The following is a 13324-nucleotide window of genomic DNA, read 5'->3' on the forward strand; positions in this document are numbered from 1 at the left end:
ATCATCCCAAATACTTTGTGAGGATTTGATCCCACTCTGGCTCCACAACCCACATTTGGATCCACTACATCACCTTTTCTGTTCCTGATATCCCCAGAGCCCACCTATTTGATATGAGGTTCTGGATACTGTCAGAAAAGGCAGATAAGGTGGATGGCACATGATTTCCATATCATATCAGGTCAAAGGCCACCAAGGATTGTCTAGAATTGCCCAGCCCAATACAATGGCCACAAGCCACCTGTGGCTATTGACCACTCAAATGTGGCTAGTCTGGATTGAGATGTGCTGTAAGTGTAAAATATACACTGGAGTTAAAAAACTTAATATGGAAAAAAAAAATTGTAAAATATGTCATCAATAATTTTTATATTGATTACATATTGAAATGACAATATTTTGGATATATTGGGTTAAATAAAATATATTAAAATTAATCTCACCTGTTTCTTTTTATTTTTTTAATATGACTACTAGAAAATTTACATTTACATAGGTGGCTTGTATTTTATTTCTGTTGGGCAGCCCTGGTCTAGGAATGTACTCAGCACACCTTATCTCACCCCTTCTCTCAGGTTCTGTTTCTTCACAGGGTTTGGACTCGAAGATCTCTGAGGTTGCTCCCCTCATGGTTCTCTGAACTACCACTTGTGCAGCATCCTTTGGGGACGGCAGCCACCCGCTCTTGGAACCACTCGGGTACTTTTCAGAGTCTTCCTCTTTTCACGCTCGTCTCTGCAGTAGGAGGGTGCTGAGAGGCAGGGGACAGACATGAAGCTGCCTTCCCAGCCAGGAAGTGGCTGCTCCTTTTGGGTAGGTGGGGAGACAAGAGTTAAACATGCCTGGGTTCGAGGTCTGCCTAAGCAGTCAACTGCCTTCCTCTTTGGTCTACAAGTGTTTCTCTCAGATCTCTTGCTTCCTGGAGCTGCTATAGATAACCTTAAGCAATACAGTGTTAGCATCCCCAAGAGTTTGTGAAGGAAATTAGGAAATGCAGTGCGACAAGAAAGAAGGGGAAACTGCACACCAATTGCTGATTTCAAGAGCTGTAGCTAAATTACAGTATCTATAGGTAAAAGTCACTAAAGCTTAGATTAAGACAAGGGATTAAGCTGTGAATAGTCCTTTTAAATACATCAATGAGGATAAACCAAACTGGATATGCCTTCCCTTGACCCAAAAGATATATGTCCTGCAGGGACCCAACAACTAAAGAATGAGAGACTTGAATTAACAGTACCCCGGAACCGGGATCTGTTGGACAGAAGCTACAGGGAGGTCGATTTCTGTGTGTAAGTGGGGAGACCATCTGAAGATGGGAACTTTCTGCAAAATCAATGGGCAGTCTCAGAAGGTAGGGAGATGTAGGCCCCTGGAGGTCCAGGTAAAGGCCAGATGACCTCCTGGAAGAAATGCTACATGTAGAAGCTAAGCCCCATCCTCTGTGCTTCCTTGTTTAAATTACCCGACTACCTGTATATTGTTGAATAATCGTGCTTGTCTCCTGATCAGACTGTGAAGCCCTTTTATCTGGGCTTCTCCAGTAACCAAGCACATCAGAAGAGTGAGTGAATGGATAAATGAATATAGGATTCTTACATCAGATGGATAGTTGGACTAAGTCATTTTCTCCAACCCTGAGACTACAGTTCAAGGAACCAGTAATGGATAGGAGAATCTGACCCCCTTCTAAAATGCTGAGTCGTCGGTGACAGTTCTGACATTTCCTCAGATCAGAATGGCCAGAAGCTTATGAAGCAGGGCTCCATGTCCTTTCTGGAGCCTCCTCCTGAAAGAAAGAGGAGTAGAGGAGAAGCAGGGGCTTCTGCCACATTGGAACTTTTCCATGCAGGGTGGTTCCTGTTTGTCCCATCGGACCACAAGGCTGGCCTTAACATATGAGGGGAGGAGAGAAACCACTCAGTGGCATGATTCCTGAGATGCTGCAGAGGACACAGAGTATCTTCCCCTCTGCTGCCTGAAATCCTATTTGGGATGCATTAATAATTCCTCTGTGTCTTAAAGGTTTGTCTAATTTTAGGAATTCTCTAATACAATACCTATATATGTGGGAAAATGGGCATCGTCAGCCTTCTCAGTGTTTATCAGTTTACTCCTTAGGACCCTGTAGGACAGGACCACAGCAAGAGGTTCCTGAGATTAAACTCTGCTGTCTTCTTCCCCTAACATGGCAGAACATTGGGCCCTTCCCTCCCTGAAGCATGAGGATCATTATTCACTCATCTCTTGAAACGTTCAATACCCTACATGTACACTGAGTTCTGTTCCCAGTCTGCCTCTCCATGCTCATCCCCGTCCTGCATATAGACCCTTGGCTTAATCCAAAAATGCCTTCTCCATTCCACTGCTGAGCCTTTGTTCATGATCTCCCCTTCACCTGGATTGCTCACCTGGCCCCTTCAAATTAAGGGTCTACTTCTGCTCAGCCAATTGGGATGTCTGATTTAAGTCTAGCCAGGTAACTTATTTAAGCTTCAGTTTCTTCAATGTCAAAATGGGTAGATCAATATTGGACCCAGTAACCTCTCAGGGTAGTTGTGAGAAGTCAGTGAGATCCTGAGTGTGAAACTATCTAAAATTTCAAAGCACTACGTAAATGTAAGGGATGACCATAATACTATTATTAGAGAACTAGCAAACACAGGCACATAATGTAAACTTGGATTTTTAATGTCTGTCACCGTTATGTTTCAGAAGGAATATGATTCATGGGATTGCTAACTCTGTAAAAACTCTGTAGGTGTTAGATAATTTTCTCATTTTGCAGGTGTGTTAAATGTGGAAACGAAGGAATGCTTTTTGGTCCTTTTTTTCCTCTTCCATGTTTATCATGAAAGTTCAATAACAGTATCCCTGGACTTTGGCAGATAAATCCACAGCGGATTTTTTCTTTCTTACAGTCTGAGACTTTGAACTGAAAGGCATTAGATTTTGAGGTTCTAGAGAGAAGACATGAATATGTGATGGCTGTTCTGTTTTGTTTTATTCACATCTTCAGTTTGTATGCCTGGAGAATAACAAGGGCTCAAAAAAGCAGCAGCGAAAGCCATTACCCGCTGGTGCCCTCCGGCTCTCTCTCTGGAATCCCAACTCCTTACCAGTTTGTCTGATTCCAACGCCTTTTATTAGACTACTTTTAGCAGATAAGGATAACCCTCTGACCTCTATCCCCTAACCATCCAGTTCTCCCAAGAGGCAGGATCAGTTTCTTATACATTCTTCCAGAGGTATTTAATTCATATGTAAGCAAATATATTTTTCCCTTTTGTTTTTGACACAATTAGTACCCTCACTGGCTTCTTTCATTTAACAATATAGGTTTTTTTTTGTTTTTTTTTTTCATTTGAGCATAAATAACTTCCTCTTTCTTCTTATGGCTGTGTAGTATTCGATATATTGATGGAGATCTAAGTTATTTCCAGTCACTAGCTAACAATGCTACAGTGAATAACCCTGTGTATGTATCTGCAGAATACCTTCTTGGAGATAGTGTTGCAGGGTCACAGTTGTGCCTTTGAAATTGAATGGATATTGTCAAAAGGTCCTCCAAGGAGGGTTTACCGATTTCTCCCTCTCCCCTCCTCCAGCAGTGCTTTAGAGGGACTCTTTCCTCACCAACGTAGTATGTTTTCAAACTTTTTGATCTTTGCCAACCTGTGTGTACTCTTAAAACCTACACTTTAGGCCTGGCTAGGCTCATTTGCTATTTTGTATCTATCATGGTCTCCCAGATAGTTTGAAACCAGACACCACTCTTCCAGCAACTAATGAAAAACAAACTTCCAGGAAAAAACAAAAACAACTCCCTCCTATAAGATACATTGTAATTCTATCCAAATGGCCTGTATATTTTAGGGAATGATTCATTCCTTATTTAACCAAATCCCTTTTGCCTAACTTGGCTTTGGGTAGAGAACATGAAAATGATGCTGGTAAAATTTTAGGGTTTAATGAACTGGGTGGCAATTTTTCAGTCTCTAGTAGTTTTGCGTGTTCAAATTTTCTTGTCATTTAATAAGTTTGGTGACTGTTTCTCATTTTCTTTGCCCTTTTTTTTTTTTTTTTTTACTATTTGAACAAGCCTTTGACTAAGGGATTTTTTGCCCACTGTACTGTTTCCATTTCCTTTCTTTTTTCCTTTGTGACCGTTGATGCCTGGAATGGGATTAGTCATAACTCGTTTCATTCCTGTTCGTTACATGGAACCAAGTATTTGTGAACCCACCATCCCACCCTCAAGCTATAACATTACTGACAACTTACATCTATCTACCTGTGTCCTCCTGCCCTAGACGCCTCTTCTCCGATAACTATTCCGAAATTTGTACTTTATTCATTCCCTCAGTCAAAATTTTATTGCATATATATGTATGACTAAACAAAAGATTTTATTATTGTTGAATTTTATAAGGATACCATACCTTGTAAAAAAAAAAAGCATACTAGGGCTTTTTCCCCTTAACATTGTTAGAAAAATTCAACCATGTTGCTGAGTGGGCTATAGCTCATTTAACCTCAGAAGACTGTCATTGGGCAAATAACTGTTTGTCCATTCTCCTTTTGATGGATGTTTGGATTACCATTTTTCCCCCCTGCTAGTTCAAACAGTGCAGCAATGAATTATTTTTGTATGGTCTCCTGGTGTGCACTTGTAAAAGTTGGTAGGTTTTAGGGGATGTTAATGTTCAACTTCACAAGATAATGCCAACTTGTTTCCCGAAAGGATGTAACAATTTATACTCAGACCACCAGCAATGTGTAAGAGATCTTGAGGTACATCATATCCAAGATTTGGTATGGTTAGACTTTCAAATTAGCACTAATCAAATAAGGGTAACTCAGCAGTATCTCTTTGCAGTCTTGGTTTGCATTTTCCTGGTTAAGCATTTCTTCATGTATTGATTTGCCATATATTTCCTCTTCCCATGAAAATGTGCTTAAGATCTTGGCTATTCTACTGGGTGAGGGTCCCTTTTCTTAACTGACTTGTAGTTCTTTCATGAAACCAATCTCTTGTCAATTATACATGCTATAAATACCTCAATTTTCTTAAAACTTTCAGTGCTCTTATATGTAGCTGAATTTACATTTAAGATTCACATATTTCTGAGTTTTTTTTCCTTTTCTTTTCTAGTTAGGCCTTTTCTGTCCATTTGAAGAGATCCTTCCCTACACTTCAAGGTCAGCAAGTTATTCACCCATATCTTCCTATGAGCATTTAAAAAGTTTTGCTTTTGACCTTCAAATCCTTCATCTGAGTTGACTTGTGCATGGCATGAAGAAAAACAGATTTCGTTTTTAAAAAGTAGGTTCTCTATAAAAAAATAAGGTGTAGAGCATATGCTTGTTCTCCCTCAACACAGTAAAAGTTCTAAATGGTATGTGTTCCCAAACTAAACCATCATCAATATGAAAAACCTGTTCTGATAGGCAACTCTGATCCTTATTCTTGTTTGGGAAACACTCCTAATAGAAGCAATCTGCTGAGCTGATTTCACAAGTTTACCTTTGCAGATTTCTTTTGATTAAGAAATAGCCTTTTTTGGCTTGAAATGTCAAGTCTTGTGTGCCCTTATTTTACCAAATATCATATGTTCCCTGCTTCCTCCTAGCTCCCACTTCCAGACTTTTCATAAATTTCATGTAAATAGTAATATGGGACAGGTACAGAATTGTCCTCCAAATAGCTGGCCTATCATCAAAAACTCAGCTAATCCAAATTATTTGGGAGTTGACAGCCATCTATGTTAGGTATATAAAATGGCCTTTCAATGGACCCAGGTGAGTAGCATAATTAATCTGAATATACACAGGCAATATCTTTTCAAATTATTTTTGGATTTTTAAAGCAAACCTACTACAGTGATGGGTTCTTAAACTCCGTTTTGTCATTCTAAAGTGTATATGATTCCTTAGAGGCCTGCTGTGAGGTTTCTAAAAAAGAACACCTACCTAAACCTAGCTCTCTTATTTTTAGGTCTCTTGCCTTTAAAAGGAGAGCTGGAATTAACCAACCAGATTGTGATTGCTAGAAGTCAAATTAATGATAACAGCATTTTATTAATGTAGTTCATATTTAAAAGGACCCAAGTCTAGTCACTATGCATATGTAAGTGCCCAGTCTCAGCCACCACCTCAAAACTGTAAGTATTTCAATCCCACTATTTTAATTATCTAGTTTTATATGACAAAATACAATGAAATGATTTAAGATTTCTTGTCCTTTCCCTACAGGAAGATTTTTAAACACCTCACCACTGACAGAAAACCCAGTCATTTACTCAAGATTTTGCTGTCAAGTTGAGGTTTAACCACAAATAATCGAAGATGGCAGCTTCCAAATTGGCCTTGACTCGTTTTCAAACATGATTTGGACCATGGCAGCATTGACGACTATTTTGTAAGGAAGACAGGAAGGGGAAAAACCCAATTGAGCCCCTATAGTCAAGCCATTTGACATCCATTCTTTTAATCCTCTTACCCTCACCTCCCGATCCCATGATCTCGAAAACACAAAGAGCTATTAACTGGAAAAGCCTGGTCCAGAGGTCAGGGCTGTAGGAAGTCTGTCCTTTTTACTCACCATGCTGCTAGTTCCACTCTTCATGAGACAACCCTAAAATAGCCATTAAAAGAATTCTAATACTTTCTGCACAAAATATACATTTTCCTTTATCTTTTGGGCACTACTATATAGAAATCATGTTATATTAACAGGTAATATTAGTGAAGTTTTAACACAATATTTCAGATTCAAACTAATTTAGTAGGTGACTCAAACAGAAATAGCTAATAGGCAAATGTATTAAGTTTCAGATTTTATTTATAACTTAATTGAATGAGATCATCTCCTCAGTCTAGCTTAGTTTTCCTTGCTATGAAATAATTATTTCACCTCCTTGGCCTGGGGGTTGGAGAAATCCATAGGCAAGGTAAAAATAAAGAGCTGCAAGTGAAGACGCATTATTACATTGTCCCAAATACAAACATGAAATATCTTTTCTCCTTAAAAGAAAGACCCCAAGGCCTCCATTGCACTTTTATTTGAATGTGATATTTGGGACAATTTTCCAAAAGGGCCAATATTTCCCAATTTAATCTGAAGTCATTATAGAACAACAACAAAACAGTATTTGGGATTTCAGTTTCTCACCCTTATCATTAAGACTCACTGCCTCCCATCATCAATATTTATTGAGCATTTACAGTGTACTAGGCACAACAGAACATACAGAAAACATTGTCTCTGCTCTTGAGGAGCTTACATTCTAAAAGAAAAAAAAATACACCTCTTTAAAACGGTATTTTTGTTTGGTGTTTTCTGCAAGGTACTGAGGAAAAAGTCTGTAGGGTGAGTTTTGGGTATAACTTAGCCCCATCATTATTTAGAGAATAGAGGAAGGAGGAGGACTTAAAGGCAGACAATGACAGACCATTCAAGATAGGTAGGGCTTAGAGGGAGATAAACACAATCTCATCAACCAAGGAGAGATTTGCTGCAGTAAATAGGATGAGGGAAAATAGTCTGTGGGATGCAAGCAAAGGAAGGAGGGTAGTATCTTAGACATTTGAGTGGAGCCAGAAAGATCATGCGGCCTTTTTCCAAGTACACGGCCACCAAGTAGGAATGGTTGGTGACGGGACAGAAGGCTAAAAAAGGAAGGTAATCCTGTGCACCTGACAAATAGAAGGAATAAAGGATCAAAACTAAAGGCAGGCTACAAGAGTATCAAGAAGTTCTTAAAAACCAAAAGTGGAAGCACAAAACTTACAGTTAATGCTACCCAACATCATGGTAGGCCAGAACATTGTGGCTTGTGGCTTCCTAAGTTAGAAAATGCCCTATCCAAAAATTTAAATGAAACACATTACTTTTATCCAATTGACAACCCCCACCCCTCAATAGAAATTGTTGGGGGGGGTGGGGGGAGGAGGAATGGAAAGGAGAATGGGACATGGTTGGGAATAGTAGTTACATGAGTAGTATTTTTGTTATTATGATAAATTTCTTATTTAAACTTGGTAAAAGCTCATTAGCTGCCAAAAGGGAATAAGGAATAAATTTCCAAAAATGTACAATTTTTTTAGAGAAGTTTTAAAACCAAAAAACTAATTTACATGAAAAGCTGTAGAGAAAGTAGTTGAAAAATCCATTCATAAAACTTTTATTCCACTTACATCAACTTAATACACGTGTTCTTAACAATTATGCTTGGATTGTTCAAGAAAATTTCATAAGACATTAAACAAAGCTAGCCATCATCAAGTTATTTCCCTGTTAACTATTTTTACAGCACATGCATGTTAGGCAAGTATCAAAAAAAAAAAAAAAAAAAAAATCACAAAAGCAAAAAACCTAAAAAAAAGTTAAATACATGGGTTTTTTGTTTTACTGCTGTGCTTGATATACACACAGTAATGGATATCAAGCAACTCATTTTTACTGCATTGTTACTTGTACATTTGTTCTTAGGTTGCCTAAAACAATTAAATACAAATAAAATGAGTGTAGCAAAAATAATGAAAGCAAACAGCAGGTAACTTTACAAATAATGGAATGTGAACCGTTTCTGCCCTTCTTCAGAGTAAATTGGGTCACAACTTTGTCTAAAGGAACATTTCTGCAGCTGTAGTCAAAGGTATGCACATTGAGACTGTGTATTCCACAGATACACATGGTTCAACATGTAATATCTGTGGGGTATCTTTTCTACCACAGCCTTGAAAGTGCTCTAAACCTTAAAGTACCCACAATAACTACACTTGTGACTGAAACCAATTATCCCTTTTATCCCCCACTAGGACAAACCAATATGTAGGCAGTTTTCTTTGCTTAGACATGGAAGCAGTTTTAACACTGGCCCTTGTGAAGCCACAATGTACCAAAAGTACTATGCCAAACATTTATAACTTGTATAAAAATTCCACTTCCCCATATTGGCCACCTCAAGATGAAAACAGATAACTCTCTAATGTTAACTGGCTCTACTCCCCTAATATTAAACATAAAAACCACATGGGAAATACAGAAATTCAAATAGAAGTAACATAAACCTGTCATAATCGTAAACAAAAAACTATTTGTGGGACAGCATGGATGACAAATGGTCTACTGTGTAAATTTTAGAATGAGGCAGACAAAAGTTGGAAGGCCAGTTAATTTTCCCCTCCTTCTCCTGCTTCAGCTTCATCTCCTTGGGTATCCGATGTCCACAACTGGTAAGAGAAGGAAAGGTTTTTCAGCATTTTTTAGTTTGAAAAAGATGGAAAAAATTTTTTTCATATGTATGCCATGGTACCAACATGTAAACATGGTTTTAGTTGGAAGCTTTGTTAAGATACCAGCACTGAAGACAAACAGCCTTAAGATAGAAAACACCTCAAAGTCAGTGGCAGAGAGATTCCAAAAGGAGCCGAGAGGTCACTCTGGTGGGCACTCTTACACACACTTTAGACAACCCTTTTTAGGTTCTAAAGAATTGGGGTAGCTGGTGGTGGATACCTGAAACTATCAAACTACAACCCAGAACCCATGAATCTCGAAGACAGATGTATAAAAATGTAGCTTATGAGGGGTGACAATGGGATTGGGAAAGCCATAAGGACCACACTCCACTTTGTCTAGTTTATGGATGGATGAGTAGAAAAATAGGGGAAGGAAACAAACAGACAAAGGTACCCAGTGTTCTTTTTTACTTCAATTGCTCTTTTTCACTCTAATTATTATTCTTGTTATTTTTGTGTGTGTGCTAATGAAGGTGTCAGGGATTGATTTAGGTGATGAATGTACAACTATGTAATGGTACTGTAAACAATCGAAAGTACGATTTGTTTTGTATGACTGCGTGGTATGTGAATATATCTCAATAAAATGATGATTAAAAAAAAAAAAAAAAAAACACCTCAAAGTAACACATTTTTATTTTGCCCTTAATCATTTTGTAAGCATGGTAAGTACACAGTAGAGTTAACATCAAATAACAGACACAGGAAACTCCTGTGTATTCAAAGAAGGTGAAGAGAAAGTAGCTATCAGATATCAAAACAATCCTGAAGAACCCCAATACAACAGTTGAGTACAACTAAACCATAATCATTTAATTCAGCCCAAACTCAGGAAGCTAAGTTTGACTGCCTGCTATGCTTCCCTGGGAGAGAAAAGACTATGACTCCCATTCTGAAACAGAATCCTATACTCCATGAAATCCAAAAGCCAGTATCAACTCTGAGCTGAATTAGCTTTGCAACACTTTAGCTTTTAAGTATAACTTTGTGAATTCATATGATTCAAAACAAATGGGTGATCGCAATAGTATGGTTAGAATGAAATCTTCCAAGAGGTAAAAATGAAGTTTTTCTTACAGTGATAGGATTATGGATTCTATTTTTAATTTTTTCATTAACATTATAATTTTTCAACAGGGTAAAAAAATTTCAAAATTGCCCTTTCAACTACTTCAATATCAAAAATTTGAGGAAGTTGTATCACTATATAGAGATTTTTAAAGGTAATTACAAAAAAGATTGGTTCAAGATGATCTTAAATTTTATATTGCTAATACACTGAAAAACGAGGGGGAGAACAGAAATTCCACCTAATTATTTTTTCTAACTCCTAAGTCATCCATTTTATTTATTAATCAAATATATCTTTGGCCTAGAAAGGAGATGTCTTCCAAGATTACACAGCTAGTCAAATTACCTAGGGGTTTTGAAGAACAAAAAGTGATGACAACACAACATAATAACTAGGTCCCAGGTTCCACCTGTTAAAATGACAATTCAGTAACTATTTCATCAATTCAAACCAGAAAACTAAGAAAAAGTCTTAATATTAAAATTAACTAAAATGGAATTAATCTCATTCTTTCAATTGGTGTCGATTAAAAAGTTCCTTTCACTCTATCTTAATTGTAGCTTATTCTCTTGATGAAAAAAAAAAACCTTACAAGTTTGTAGATAGCCCCCAATTATACTTTCTAAAAATATTCTTATGTTTAATAAAAACAATTACATAACATTGTTTGAAAAGCTCTTCACTAAGAATATTCAGCACTAGACCGAAGAAATGGTTTGCAGAAAATCAGAAGTGGAGTAGAATAAGGCTGGGAAAAGTGAAGTATATAAAATGTTGATCCAGTTTCCAAGAGAAATGGCCCTAAAGCCAGTAGGAAGTAGTAACAATAGACTACAAACTCCTAGAGGGCTTGCATCTCCAAAATCTACCCTTTTTTACCAGCCACATAGCAAATGCTTGGTTATTTGTTCACCTAAGCCTCAAAACTTCAAATTTAATTTGAAAGATAACAACAGGAAAACCTAAGCAACCAAGGAGACGTATCAACCAACTGCGCAGTATGTAGACCTTATCTGGATCCGATTCAAATAAACAATTAGAGAGAGAGAGAGATGTGGATTTGAACACTATTAAGATATTTAAAATGTTATAATGATATTGTGGTTTTTTTAATCTGGAGTATACCATGAGGACAACCATGACAAATCTAGGCAAAATAGGTTTCCATTTGGATTCTGTAGAGTATCTGAAATTTACTAGCAAGCTATTAATGCTGTACTGTATCTACATAAATATGGAGGCAATTTACAGGCAAGAAAACATTTATATACCTTTTTTTAATGGACTTTAAACACTGAGGCAAAGAGAACCTCAGCAAATTTGACACTAAACCTAAACTGTTCTGTGACTAAAACAGAAAAAAAAAGGAACCACTCAGATTGAAGTGAAAACAAATGGACTACGTGATTAAAAATCCAAAACCATGGAACACAAAACTATTAAAAAATTAAAGTTTTAACAATAGGCATATAACATCTGAAAGTGTTTTGTACTGATCCAATATTTGTTTCTGTAACGTAAGGTTTCCTTCACATGGTTTTAAGACAGGATATCACATCTAACAAAAAAGCCCAGAAATAATCCTTTTACTAATCTATATAAAACATTCTCTTCAACCTCATTAACCAAGTATTATACAAATTCATTAATAGTGAATTAAATTCACAGCGCAATTTTAAACATGGTCTATGAGTTCAATATTCTCTAAGTTTATGAAACATTATTTAGAAGATATTTTAAATTGCTTTGCTTGAGATCTTCAGTTTCAAGATAACTAACACAGAACAATCATGTTAGATATATTAGAAAACCAAAAATAACGACCCATTTTCTTTAGTCACATATCTTAAGTAAACTCTTCACTTTTAAAAGTTTATCTTAAATCCTTCGATTAATAAAACCATTTATTTAATGATACTGTTGTGTACTTACTGTCAAGTTGTCTCTCAGTAATTGCATTATTAGCGTGCTGTCTTTGTATGACTCTTCACTTAATGTATCAAGTTCAGCAATGGCTTCATCAAAAGCCTGTGGTAAAAAAGTATATTTTAGTGCTCAAATAGTAAGAATTACTAAATTTTCACCCAACAGATAATATACATACTGTCTTTGCAAGAGAGCAGGCTTTCTCTGGGGAGTTCAGAATCTCATAATAGAACACAGAAAAGTTAAGGGCTAGACCCAATCTGATAGGATGCGTAGGCTGCATTTCCTTTTTGCTGATTTCAAATGCTTCTTGGTATGCTTGTTGTGACTGATCCACAATCCCTGGATAATAAAAACACAAAAATGTATTGATGAGGATTTATACTTCACCTTCACCCTTCAAACCAAATCTTTAACATCCAACAGTATCCTCTGAAATATTATGCTGGTACCATCCTTAATTAAATGAGACACTTTAACTAAAAATAGGAGATTTCTTGAACATTACAATAGCCACTGGTCAATGTCCAGACCAAAATAACTTCATAATCATCTCAGCATTGTTATATTTTTAATAATTAAGTTATGCTCTGACCAGTGTATCTTAAAATCATGTAGGAACATCCCTCTTCACACATCTGGCTTTTCAGAAGACACACATTTTACAATACCAATATTAGGCAGCAGAAATATATTCTCAAGACCCCCACCATCCCTCCCAAAAGATCATTACAGTTCCTTATTCAGCGCTACAATTTAAAAACACACCGAAAAAATCTACACTTCATGTAAAACTACTTGCATATTATGTTACTGAATAAAAGTTCAAAAAAACAGGTTTAAAAAATAGCATACCTTTCTTGTCATCACCAGCAGCAACCTCAGCCAAGTAGCGATAGTAGTCTCCTTTCATTTTCAAATAGAAGACTTTGCTCTCTGCTTGTGAGGCATTGGGGATCAAGAACTTTTCCAAAAGAGACTTGAGAAGAAAAGAAACAAAGTTGTAGTAAAAAATAAGAC

General features: G+C 36.8%; 1 protein-coding gene across 2 annotated transcripts in view; it reads right to left on the minus strand.

Annotated features, from left to right (window-relative positions):
• Window positions 1-7027: 7027 nt before the first annotated feature.
• Window positions 7028-13324, minus strand: part of YWHAZ (tyrosine 3-monooxygenase/tryptophan 5-monooxygenase activation protein zeta) — a 28473-nt gene continuing 22176 nt past the window's right edge. The window contains exons 3-6 of one of the 2 annotated variants that reach the window (XM_037802567.1): window positions 13160-13283; window positions 12483-12646; window positions 12311-12406; window positions 7028-9237 (exon numbers count right to left, since the gene is read on the minus strand). In XM_037802567.1, coding sequence (XP_037658495.1) covers window positions 9178-9237; window positions 12311-12406; window positions 12483-12646; window positions 13160-13283 — 444 coding nt within the window. In that variant the 3' untranslated portion in view covers window positions 7028-9177. The remainder of the gene's footprint in view (window positions 9238-12310; window positions 12407-12482; window positions 12647-13159; window positions 13284-13324) is intronic. The other variant, XM_037802568.1, reaches the window with a different exon arrangement.

The sequence above is a fragment of the Choloepus didactylus genome, chromosome 14, assembly GCF_015220235.1.
Source record: "Choloepus didactylus isolate mChoDid1 chromosome 14, mChoDid1.pri, whole genome shotgun sequence".
Classification (NCBI taxonomy): domain Eukaryota; kingdom Metazoa; phylum Chordata; class Mammalia; order Pilosa; family Megalonychidae; genus Choloepus; species Choloepus didactylus.